Source organism: Nanorana parkeri, unplaced genomic scaffold (assembly GCF_000935625.1).
Source record: "Nanorana parkeri isolate BGI_ZX_2015 unplaced genomic scaffold, ASM93562v1 scaffold259, whole genome shotgun sequence".
NCBI lineage: Eukaryota > Metazoa > Chordata > Amphibia > Anura > Dicroglossidae > Nanorana > Nanorana parkeri.
Window position 1 is genome coordinate 1,477,920 of NW_017306527.1, and position 13,102 is coordinate 1,491,021.

The following is a 13,102-nucleotide window of genomic DNA, read 5'->3' on the forward strand; positions in this document are numbered from 1 at the left end:
GGGGGGGGGGGGGGGGGGGGGGGGGGGGCAAGTTCCTCTTTAATCTGTTTCTTACTATTTTCAACTCCTACACAAGACACTCGAGTGCATGCAAGAGTAAGAAGTTATGGTCATACAAAATCCTGTAGAAACAAGTAAGACAGTTCTCACATGCTATACTTTTTACATCAGTGGGGTCTTTATTCTCAACAAATCATCAGTGATATTAGGAGAAATGTATGGTTTCTTTAGACTGGATCACTTTCTTTGAAATTAGGAAGTTCAACTTTAAATTGAACAATATCAACATCAGTCAACTGTGGTACAATTTGCAAAGCTTCTGTTGTAATGTCACTTTCTATGATCTAACTAAACTGTTTGGGGTCTAAGGACATATCACAGATCAATATTTAATTTTATGGAACTTTTGTTCCAGGTAGGTTGTCACCTGATCAATGACTATATAGAAAACTCAATATATCAAGTCAGAAAGCGGTTCATTCTGTGCCAGTTGTCTAGGCATTCTTTCTTACGTTTTCTGAGGTAAATGGCTTTCAATCACAGCATTAACAGAATGCTTCAGAAGCGTGCTGCTTGATTTTGTGACAGATTATTCCACCAGAGTAGTTAGGTTTCCAAATTAATCCGTGAGCATCAGAATTGAATTTGTGGCAATTTCCACCATTCATTATACCTTTAACATTTACTCCATATGTTTACAGAAACTCTGCACCTGGAATAACAATATTGAAGCTTTGCCCTAAGGAAAATAAACCAAAATAGGAAAACTCATTACCTTTATACAGGGAGGAGTGACGAATGGGGAGGATCCCAACAATATTGTCGGGATCACTCCTCAGTACGAAGTCCGCCCCCGCCCGACTCCGCCCCGCCCCCAGCCGCCTTCGTCCTGCCCCCAATTCGGTCACCGAGCTGTGTGGAGTAGGGAGGACGGAGAAGGCCCTTGCTCGTCACCGGAAAGGCATAGAGATCGATGTCCTCACTGTTTTTTGTTTATTTGATTGGACAGCTTGGACCAATGGCGCTTTGCCATTGGTCCAAGTCATCCACAGAGATCAAGCCTCTAACAGTAAGTTGAGGCTGTTGCAGCTCTGGTTTCAATATGTTAGGCTACACAAGTAGTGGGGAAGCCCGCTGCTGTGTAACCTAACATAGCTGTCAAAAGCCAAAAGCAGCTCTCCTTCCATGACTCTCTCTCTTCTCTCTCTCTCCTGGCTGTCTCTTATCACTTTCTCTGCTGGTCATCTCTCCTCATTCTTTCCTGGATGTCTCTCCTCACTCTCTCCTGGCTGTTTATTCTTTCTCTCTCTCTCCTTTAGCTGTCTCTCCTGGCTATCTCTTATCGCTCTCTCTCTTCATTGTCTCCTGGCTGTCTCTCCTTACTCTCTCCTGGTTGTCTCTCCTTTAGCTCTCTCTCCTGGCTGTCTCTCCTCATCCTCTCCTGGCTGTCTATCCTCTCTCTCCCCTTTAGCTGCCTCTCCTCTCTCCCCTGGCTGTCTCTTATTGCTCTCTCTCATGGCTGTCTCTCTCTCCTAGCTGTCTCTCCTCACTCGCTACTGGCTGTCTCTACTCTCTCCTAGCTGTCTCTCCTCACTCGCTACTTGCTGTCTCTGCTCTGTCTCCTGGCTGTCTCTCTTCTCGCTCTCTCTCTCCTGGCTGTCTCTCCATGCTCCCTTCTGTATAGTCTCAAAAAAAATGCTGTGCAGTACTAGATTGTTCAGGTGGCAACCCTAGTTAGGAGTAGTAAAGCAAAATCTTTTATATGAAGGTTTTATATTTATAATAACTATGGAAAGCAGCACACCAAAACAAAATGCTGTGTGGTACTAGATTGTTCAGGTGGCAACCCTAGTTAAAAGTAATAAAGCAAAATCTTTTATATGAAGGTTTTATATTTATAATAACTCTGGAAAGCAGCAAACCCTGGTTCCGGCAGAGAGAGCTAAGACGAATACTATCCGGTTTTGTTAGTTGATCCTCAGGGTTATTTAAGAGATGTCAGCGTTGTCATAGTAACGCGTACTCCGCTACGGCCTCCAGTGGCCTTCCCAGAATGCCTCGCTTCTCCCTTATACGAAGCGGAATTCCTCTGATGCACGCTATGCAGTACATAGTCCACGGGCACGTCACTTCCCATAACATGCACTGCTTCTAGTGTAGACAGCTGCTGTGCGGCCTGAGAGAGAGACGCTGCAGGTGGCTATGCTGTGGATGCTGCGCTGCAGGTTATGGCTTCAGCTGGCGGTGTGACCCGAGCAATCAGACTCCCTGGCAGTCACGGCTATGCTGTGGAGTTCTCCCCTTACGTCCCATCCCGGCTGGCCTGTGCAACCTCCCAGAATTATGGCATATCAGGTGAAGGAGGCTTTACTGCCCTGATCGCTCTTCTAGACGAGGCTGACGTCCCTGGGATCAGTGTTCAGTTCATGTTACTTCTTGAATGCAGCCTTCTGTCCTATAAGGTCTCTGAATGTAGCTTTTAAAATCAGTCAGCAGATTGATTCAGCATTAAAAAGAGCAACACAACATCAACGTAGAGAAGAGTTTTGCTTTTGTCATGTTGTGTGAATTGTTTATATCGTTGCATATTAGCATAATACCATACTGGTAGGGGGGTCACACAAGCACTTGTTGTCTAAAGCTCACCATACACTTTACGATCCAACTACAATCAGCTTTAGATTTACTAAAACTGTAATACAAATGCCCATCTGATCTGTACAATCAGTATGTATATGATCAGGGAGGTCCTTGCACTACACCGTTGTTATTAGAGCTAAAGGAGATTGTAAACTGGGATGTGTGTGGGTTTGGTATGAACCTTCCCTTAGCTGTCACTGACACCCTCCTTGCTGGGCTTAATCTGTTTGGGCTGGGGCATTCCCCACCCGGTTGTTACTTGTAGCTGCAAGGTGGGGAATTCCCTGGCTGCAGCTAAATGGGCCAGGAGGGGTTTGTGTCACTGACAGTTGTGGGCTGGCTTGGTCACCAAACACTGACAAAGTTGTATAGTGAACTTTGTCAGCTGAAAAGCTCATCAGCACTCGCTCCAGCCTGTATCCACTACTGCTGCAGTGATGGAATGTCCCTCTGCATCCTCTTTACCATAGGTGGGGGAATCTTCCCTACGGAGGCATTGAATTCTGACAGCCAACACTTGCAGCTGTCAGAACGCCTGATCATTGTCGGCATCTGATTGGCTAGATTCACTTTTCCACACGACAATTTTCACCGAGGCTCTTCGGCAACGCGTTAAAAATGCTTTTTAAAGTTAGGTAGGGAAGTGGTAGAACCTCTGTCAGCGTTTAATTGTTGTCTGTTTCCCTCTCGCCAAAACAAAAGGTGTGGGAAATTCTCTCTAACGGAGTGCCAGCTAACAGTAAATCCTGACAGGGGTTTTAACTGTTCCCCATTCTATCCCATGCTCAAAAAAAACAAGTATATGAGATGCCTATGCTCCTTGTCTCCGTCTAGTGGACATAATATGCTGCACATTTTCTTCCCAGAGCTGTTTGCTGCGTGAACAGTTTATAAATAAACCCCTATGTGTATTTTTAAAACATAAATTATAATATTCAGTACTGTATTTATGTGCTTATTTGGCTAAAGTAACTAAATATTTACTCACATTGTTTACTTCTTTGGTTTCTTTAGGGAGTGGTACTCTTCTTTTATTAGAACAAAATGAAGCTGGACTTGTTTGCATTAAAAGGTAACTTATTTTATGCTATATTTGTATATTTAAGAATTGTGATGGTTAATGTAATATTTTACAAGTTTGCAATCAAAGTTTCTTGTTAATATTAGGGATGCACTGATATATATCGGCCGAAAGTGACATTTTTTTGCCGAAATAACTGTGCATCCGTTCTTTCTCTCCTCCCCTCCCCGCTGGGCGCTGCTCTGTGTCCCAGTGGGGAGGAGAGAAACTGTGACAGGCGGCCAAGCGCTGTGGGAGGAGAGCGCTGTGAGTGCACAGCGTTTCTCCTCTTCGCACCGCTCAGCCTCCTGTCACAGATCAGAGGAGAGAGGCTGTGTGGGCGGAGATAGCCAGTGCTGTCACAGGAGGCCGGCGGTGCGGTGGAGGAGTCAGCTGTCATTTCGAGCGCTCCTCCCCACACTGCTCGCTCAGCCTCCTACGGTATGACAGCTGTCAGGACGGAGAGCGAGTACAAACACTCAGCGATCAATGATCGCTGAGTGTTTGTAGATAATTGAGGACAGAGTATGGTTACTATATCCTTAATTATGAATGGGAAGTGATCTACAACACCTCCTGTTTATTCATGATTGTGGTTATAGTAAACATACTCTGCCCTCATGTTATCAATGAACAGGGACACTCAGTATAGAGAATTCCTGTTCATTTATAACAGGGGCTGCAGAAAAAGAGATTGAGGACACAATCTCTTTTTCTATTTTAAAAGGGAAATATCAGGGGTCTGTTTAGACCCCTGATATTTCCCTAAAGCTCCTAAAAGTAAAGTAAAACATACAAATATTTAATAAAAATAAATAAATACAAATAAAATATTAAAAAAATGTAAAGTTTATAAAAAATAAATAAAAATTAAATATTTGAAACAATTTGAAAAAGTTAGAAATATTTCGGCCAAACATTTGTTTTCATTTTGGTTTCAAAATTTTCATTTTAGTGCACCTCTAGTTAATATGCACATAACGAGTGTGTGGCGTAAACCCACATGCTGCTGTGTACTGTAGTGTGTTTTTAAAATTTCTTGCAGTGCTTGTTTTTTTCTCCTTTTTTAAACTTCTACGTAATTATGTAGTATAGCAACACATTGCGTCACATTGGCGCTCATTGTAACACATTTTTGTGCACTGGGCTGCAATTAAATGCAGCATGACCAGAGTTTTTCCCAGCACACACCATCACAATGCTTTTGAATGAACTGGGCACATAAACAGCAAAAGTATTTGCTGTGTCATTGCATTAAGCCTGTGTTGATCAACTCAGATCAGTGCACCTCAATGCACTAGGTGTGAACAAGACCTTAGGTGAACCTCTAGTTCAGAGTAAAGTAACAGATTCCTTACATAAAATGTATTCCATGCACTACTCATTTTCCCTGCGCTCCCTGCCACTTTGTTCTCCTGCTGGACCCCCAGCAATTTGCAGTATGTAAGTTCTAGATCAGTTTGGGTGGGAGTTTGCACAGAGCAAAGGTCCCTCCCTCACTCTGGGCGGAGTAACAGATTCCCTAGATATCCCTCCCCATGCACTACTTATACTCCCCACACTTCCCTGCCACCTTGTTTTTTTTCACTGGACCCCTAACAATCAGCTATGTGTACGTTCTGGATTGGCCTTTTAGAAAGGTCCAAATATTTCCTACATGCACTTCCTAGTGATGTTTCCACTTGCCTGCATTGTGGTAGCTGTGCCTATCTCTCAGTATGCAGAAAAGTCATGGTCCTGGTGCTGGTAAATACTTAATAGCCCTGGCATTCCAATGCCTGCCTCCACCCCAGCAATAGCTATCAACGACCTAGTCGACAGCGAGCTTTTTTTCTTTGACCTTGGCAATCAGGTATTTTCCAGCCCTGATATTTTTTATGGACATATAAGGCTTGTACTTAGGGCACTATTTTAACTTGTTGCCTTCCGCCCATTGTATTGGAACGGACTGACGCCTTACAGCTATCAGCGTGTTCACGTAAATAGACGTCTTTTTTCTTTTTATTGCTCGCATGCGCCCCCTGGCGTGCGCCCAAGCAAACAACTGTAATCACACTGTTTAAACAACTTGTTGCAGAGCCAGTGAAATCGGCTCTATTCTGTGTGATCACTGTGACCAATCACAGCAGATCACTAAATGTAAATAATGCCTGCAGTTTCCAGCTTTCTCTCCTCTCCTCTCCTCTCCCACACTGTGCGGTTGTGAAAGAAGAGAGGAGACTTAGTTGACAGTAGAGCTGCAGCTAACGATTATTTTCAAAATCGATTAGTTAGCCGATTATTAAGTTCGATTAATCGGTTAATCGGATAAACAATAAAATAAAGTTTAAAAAATGGCTCCAGTGATAGAACTACTAGTTTGTATTGAGGTTGTAGTCCATCACAGGAGCAAGCTTGGAGCGGTGGAAGTAAAAAAGAAAAAAGATAGTGTGGTGTGCAATATAGTGAAATGGAAAGTGTAAAATTATACAGCAATGAATGCAGAATGGCACCGGCTATAGAGGACAACAAATCCCAGCAATAGTACATAATAGCTGGCGGCATTCTGCATTGCGCTGTATAATGTACTATTGCTGGGTTTTGTACTCCTCTATAGCTGGTGGTATTTAGCATTGTACCACTTTATAATGTACTATTGCTGGGATTTGTTGTAGTCCTCTATAGCTGGTGGTATTCCGCATTGCGCTGTATAATGTATTATTGCTGGGACTTGTAGTCCTCTATACAGCGCAATGCAGAATATCACCAGCTATAGAGGAGTACAACAAATCCCAGCAATACATTATACATACAGTGTATAATGCATTGCTGGTATTTGTATTCCTATGTATAATGTACAGTACAATGTACCATCAGCTATAGAGAAATACAAATCCCAGCAATACATTATAGAGCACCATGTGTGGGAAAGTGCAGGCTTACCTGACCAGTCTTCCAGCAACTTGCTTCTGAGATTGGACCTGTCTATCAGCGGCTGTCATCCCCCCACCCCTGCTCCTCCTTACTACATCTCCCCGCGTGCCTTGCCGATCGTGGATGGGCAGGAAATGTGAGGCGGGGAGGAGGTGCGGCGTGTGGAGCGTGGATGCGAGCGGGTCTGGCAGCGGCGAGCGTGAGGTGGGGAGGAGGTGCGGCGCACAGCGTGTGGAGCTGTGAACAGGGCCAACTGATTGGAATTCGATTAATCGATTATAGGAAAAGTTGACAACTTTTTCAATAATCGATTATAATCGATTATGTCGATTAGTTGTTGCAGCCCTAGTTGACAGTGACAACTGTTATGAAGAATACTGTGTTAATCAACACCTGTTCCAGCACAAATTTTGCCACAGTGCCAGCCTGTCCATCTGTCAGAGTCCCGGTTGCCATTAGTGCCACCTTTTTTTCCCCCCAAGGAAATGTAGCAGAATACACTTTGATCTAAATTCATGAAGATTATTTATGTGCAATGTTTCATAGTTTAATATAAGGAAAACAGTTTTTGTTTCAAAATTTTTGTTAATTTCTCCTTAATATAGTGGAGAATAAAAGTCACGAGGTGGCCCAACGAAGTCATCTCGTTGAGTCATCTCGTGGCCCAACAAAGTACTGATGGGGTGGTCATAATAATCTGGCCACAAAGTGTACATCCATGACAGTGGTGAGGGCTTGAAATGTTTTTCCAATGAATAAATCATTGCATCTCTGGTTGTAGTCCATGTACACTTTACTATAAAAAAAAACAGCCTCACAAAATGATTTTCTTTTGTTTCATATTAGAAGGGACGTTAATTTCTCCACTGGATGTTTACTGGTGTCTATAACTCAGTTGGGGAGAATTTCCCCAGCTCAGTTCTGATATGATAGCCAGTGTGAGCTAGATGGCCTTGCCCATACAATAATATTAAGAATCCACTAGAGGGCCTGTAACACTATAATGATGATAGTATATTATGTACTTCAGAGCGTGTAGACCACATTTTCTCACACCTAAGATTTGGCTGTCACAATATGGCTGGGAGTCGAGTAAAATCTTCCCTCTGAATTCATTGACAGTAATATTGATTGGCAAGGGTATTAAAACTAGTTTTAATATACAGAAAAAAAAAACTTGAATTTATACTAATCGGTTTTGACTGAAGATCTGTTTTAACCCATACAATTAGAATACATCCTTGTTCTGCTTTTTTTTTCTAGACTGTCAGTTGTCTATTTACAGTATCCCTTTCTTAAAACCTTTCATTTCATATTATGGTCTCCCACAGCTTTAATTGGAGTGATGCACTCTTTGATGTGACCTGGAGTGAGATCAGTGAGAACATTCTTGTTACCTCTAGTGGAGATGGATCTCTTCAGTTGTGGGATGCATCCAAACCACAAGGACCTTTACAAGTATTCAGAGAGCACATCCAAGAGGTATGACATAGATACTGTTTTTTTTTTTTTAGAAATTGGTACAAAGTTAACAGGGTAAAAAAAAAACAATATATCAGAAATGTAAAAATAATTTTAAATAGTTGTTAACGATTAACAGGAAGTGGGTGGGATATATTAGGCAGCCAGTGAACATTTTTTCCCTGAAGTTGATGTGTTGGAAGCAAAAAAAAATGGGTAAGGAGGTGTTGACTTGGCCTCCAAATTCTCTAGATCTTAATCTATGGGATGTGCTGGATAAACAAGTCTGATCCATGGAGGCCCCATGGAGCAATTTACAGAACTTAATGAATCTGCTATTGACAGCTTGGTGCCAGATACCACAGCATACCCTCAGAGGTCTAATGGAGTCCATGCCTCGATGGGTCAGGGCTGTTTTGTTGGCAAAAGGGCGACCTAATCAATATTAGGCGGTGGTCATCATGTTATGACTGATCAGTGTATGATATTTTGCTGATTGGATTTACATACAGTATACTTTAAAGGAGAACTATGGGGTTAGGGCTTTTCCCCATAGTTCTCCTTAGGGTAACGGGAGGACACAAACTAGCGTCCTCCCGTCACCCTAAGCTCAGTACACCGCAAGCTACAGCTCGCGGCATACAGAGACGCCGCAGCTGAAGTGGATCCCGACAATTATGTCTGGATCCGCCCAGCTGTGTGAGTGACAGCTGGCTCTGCCTATCTATATTTAATTTTATAGAACTTTTGTTCCAGGTAGGTTGTCACCTGATCAATGACTATATAGAAAACTTAATATTAAAGGAGAACTATGGGTCAGGGCTTTTCCCCATAGTTCTAATTAGGGTAACGGGAGGACACAAACTAGCGTCCTCCTGTCACCCTAAGCTCAGTATACCGTGAGCTACAGCTCGCAGTATACTGAGACGCTGCAGCCGGAGCGGATCCCGACATCGATGTCGAGATCCGCCCAGCTGAGTGAGTGACAGCTGGCTCTGCCTATCTAGAGGCAGAGCCAGCTGTACCCGCCTCCTCCCCCGTCTGTTCCGCCAGTCAGCGCTGGAGGATCGGACAGGGGAGGGGGGAATACAGTCCCTCCCCTGTCACGGCAGAGAGCCGTGACAGGATCGCGAAGTGAGCGAACGCCGGTATGTGTTCACTCACCTCCCGATCTACTGAGTCGACCTGTGACAGTTTCATTGTCACAGGCTGGCTAGAACTATGAGGTGAGTGAAAAGCACTCACCTCATAGTTCTCCTTTAAATTTGTAAACTGCACTCTCATAGTACAGATTTGAAAGGTAAATTCCAGGTTAAGGTTAAACACAGAAATCAAAGCCACGCTGTATTCATTATGAAGTCATCAAATTTATTTTTAAATTCAGCTAGTGTTATTACCTGCATTTCGTTTGATATGGAATGAACCAAGATCATTAGCTTATAACAGACAGTATAATTTGTCAGCAAATACATTTCTTCTCCAATTCTGTACCCACAATTGTTGATCTTCAACTCTTGGTAGTAGAGTTCAGGTACCCCCCAACCCACAATGAAGTGTCTGGTGCATGTGCAACTTATCAGGCTCAGGCATTTTCTAAGGGCTCTGGGAGGAAGTGAGATAACAGAACCCTCTGACAGGTTATACTGGTTTTTCTATACTTACAATTATGTGCAAGCATTGTTACTTAACTTGTTTTAGAAAATACCAGGTTTCTTTGAATGTGTTATGAGCAGTGGCGGAACTACCGCCGGTGCGGGCACACCAGGGCCTCAGCCTCAGGGGGGCCCAGCACAGCCCTCGCCTGTGCAGATGGTATTCAGCGGCCGGCAGGCACCCCATCTCTGCGCCGTGAGTGTCGGATCATCCAATATACAGAAATGCTATAGTTGTATAAAGTATTGCTGGGATGTGTAGTCCTCTATAGCCTGTGCCATTCTGCATTGCTGCAAATATTAGGGACGCACCGATATATCGGCCGCCAAAACATCAGCCGAAAATGGCACTATTGACTATATGCCTTAAGTGCCATTTTTTGGCCGATACAGCGGTGCACCCCTGCTTTCAGCGGTGCAGCGGTGCACCCCTGCGGGGAGGAGAGAAAGTGTCACAGACGGCCGAGCGCTGTGGGAGGAGAGCGCTGTGAACAGCCAGCGTCTCTCACCCCACACCGCTCAGCCTCCTATCATAGTCCGGTGTGCTATCGCAGATTGAAACGGTCGTCACAACTTTGTGACATGTAGTTTTTTCTACAATAAAAAGACTTTATAGTTGAACTAATATTGGAGTGCCGGTGTCCCTGTTTCCTGCTGTTACATGACGGTTGCCGTCCGTCGACCACCGCAGCACCCAGATTCTTTCATTGGAGACAAGCGGACAGGAGTGTGATGGGTTCATGGATCTAGAATGTGTGACCAGTCACATGGTCACACATTCTAACGTAGCCACACCCATTTTTCCCCGGGGTAACAATGTGTGGCCGGCAAAACGTGTAGAATTCAAAGCTTTCTCCACTTTTATGTACTGGTATGTGTACTATATCCTCAATTATGAATGAATGGGAAGTGATCTACATCCCCTCCTGTCCATTCATAATTGTGGTTATAGTAAACATACTCTGTCCTTTCTCCGAAAAAATATTTGAGCATATTTATTTATTACAATCTATTTTTTCAACTTAATTTTTTGTGTTTGCCTCAGGTGGTGTGGATTGGGGAGTTTGTGGTTTTTTTGGGGGGGGGGGCAAAAAAAAATAATCTTGCTCCAGGGCCCTTTAGGGTGGTAGGCAGTCACTTAGTGAGTGAATCCAATTCTGAAGAGACAAGTCTGATACAAAAGTATCATTGTAATTAAAGTGGTTACTCACTCCTTATGTTGCTTCAGTGTAGTGATCTACACAGGTCCCAAAGTATGGCAGTCCACACGAATTGATGGTTTCTCAGCAATCACCCATAAACAGGGAGAGGAGAGATATCCATAGATGGTTTCAAGTTGAATGATCATGGAGGTCACTCTAGACCGTTCATCAAGATGAAGTTTACTCCACAGAATTCCTGGGTGTAGGTGCACAAGAAGGCTGTAATCTCACTTGTATGTAATGCCGGAGATATCTCCTGTTCGTTCCATTGCACAGTGCGGCCAGATGGATGTGTCTACGAATGACGGGACTCTTAGCCTGCAGACACCAGATCCAGTTGCCGCTGTAGTGTGCAGATGACCCAGGCTTGGTTCACTCGATAGCGAAGCCTCCAACCCGCCACGGGTTTAAAAGTATGTCAGATTTGTCAGAGCTGTGAGGGAAGTGGGAAGCATGCTAGCCCTAAAGGGAATTATTTTATATAGTATACTTTTGGAAACCCAGGAACTGACTTTACCTGCTTTGATCGGTTACGCCACTCCATTTCCCTTGTGTGTATAGAAATCATACACAAACAATCTTTCGAGCGAAAATCGAACAGTTGATGGTACAGCACCAATTTCGTTTTTACTAATGCGAACAACATTTTTTTTACGGTCAGGTAGGAGATTTTTTCTCTGACCTAAACAAAATTCGATGCATAAACACAGCACGTGTGCAAAAGGAAGGCTGCCTAGGCAAAAATTGGTTGCTTAATATGGCTAACAAACGATTTCTGAAATCGACATTTGATTATGCTTGAGGGGAATTCTAGCTATGGTCCAACAAGGCAGAAACAAAACCTTTCGATTGAAAATTGGACAATGTTTGGGCACCTTTACCTTATCTTTCAGTGGCAGTCCACATGTAATCATACAGTACATGGTATGATTATCTTCTCTTCAGCATGGACAGACAGGCTGCATCCAGGGACAATCATCTATCCAGAACCACAGGTAATCGTCCCATGTGCCCCCATATGAACGGGGCCTTAAGGTGGAATTATAATATAGAAATCTTTTCAAGCAATAGCAATAATTTGTTTTGGTTTATTTGACTTCTTGACTTCTTTTGTGAGCTTGTATCTACATTTTTGGCTAGTGGGTATGATCTTACATATATGCTACACAATGCTTACTGCCTTCAATACATTTTGAATGCCTTAAGCTGAACTTCAGAAAAAAAAATTGTTTTGATTGGTCCGGCAAAGTTTAATGCTGGATATACAATGCCTGTATCAGTAATACATATTTCCCAGCTAGCTAATCAACATTGTTTGAGTTCTCACATGTCTGGACCAGAGCTATAAAATTGACAATTCAAGGTTTGGTAATTTGTCAAGGTTTGGTAATTTGGTAATCTGCAATGAAATGCTTCCTACCTCACCTATTACTGAGATGAATCTAGTGTTCTTCATAAATTAAATACTTGGTACTTTCTGAGTATGGAACACATATTTCTCTCTCCCCTTACTTCCATGATGAAGCATTTAATGCCTGAGCAGCCATTTGCCAGGTATCAGAACTTTCACAATTCCGTCCTCTCACCCTATTCTACTGGTTTTTATTCTACCGAACTGTTGTAAGTACAGCCTTAGAGCTGCGTGTTTTTACTATTAAATAACATTTTTACACTATGGAGGCGCGCTCTCTTTTGTTCATTTTCTCACAGACTGGTGGTCCATCTAATCTGTGGGAGCTGCCTCCATCGTGTTTGCTGTATTTTTACTGCTGGGCTCTTTTTGGATTTGAAGGCGCCGGTATTGTTTTGCAATTTAGCTTTTCCATGATATCTTGGTGTGCATATGTACCATGGCCTTTCCAAGCCAAACTCTACTGGATAGCTGGAATGTGCCATACCCAAAGGAATGAATAGGGAACAGTTTTTTTTTAAAGGCCATTGCACACTTGGGATTTTGAAGCTGGAGGTACTGTTCACACCTCCAGCAACCCACCAATAGATCTCCAATTTTGGTATTTCACAGAGATCATTACAAAATTATACAAAAATCATATCGGTACATATTTGAAGGAAGCATTTGGTGGGTAGATGATCAATAACTCTACACATTTTTTATATATTCTTAGACCAATAGTCCACTTCAGGAGGAGGTGCATATGGAGTATAAAGTTGTA

At 43.0% G+C, this 13,102-nt stretch overlaps 1 protein-coding gene across 1 annotated transcript in view; it reads left to right on the forward strand.

Annotated features, from left to right (window-relative positions):
- The first annotated feature begins 2,153 nt into the window (after positions 1-2,153).
- Positions 2,154-13,102, forward strand: part of PEX7 (peroxisomal biogenesis factor 7) — a 77,468-nt gene continuing 66,519 nt past the window's right edge. The window contains exons 1-3 of the mRNA XM_018556933.1: positions 2,154-2,355; positions 3,655-3,712; positions 7,945-8,095. Coding sequence (XP_018412435.1) covers positions 2,229-2,355; positions 3,655-3,712; positions 7,945-8,095 — 336 coding nt within the window. The 5' untranslated portion in view covers positions 2,154-2,228. The remainder of the gene's footprint in view (positions 2,356-3,654; positions 3,713-7,944; positions 8,096-13,102) is intronic.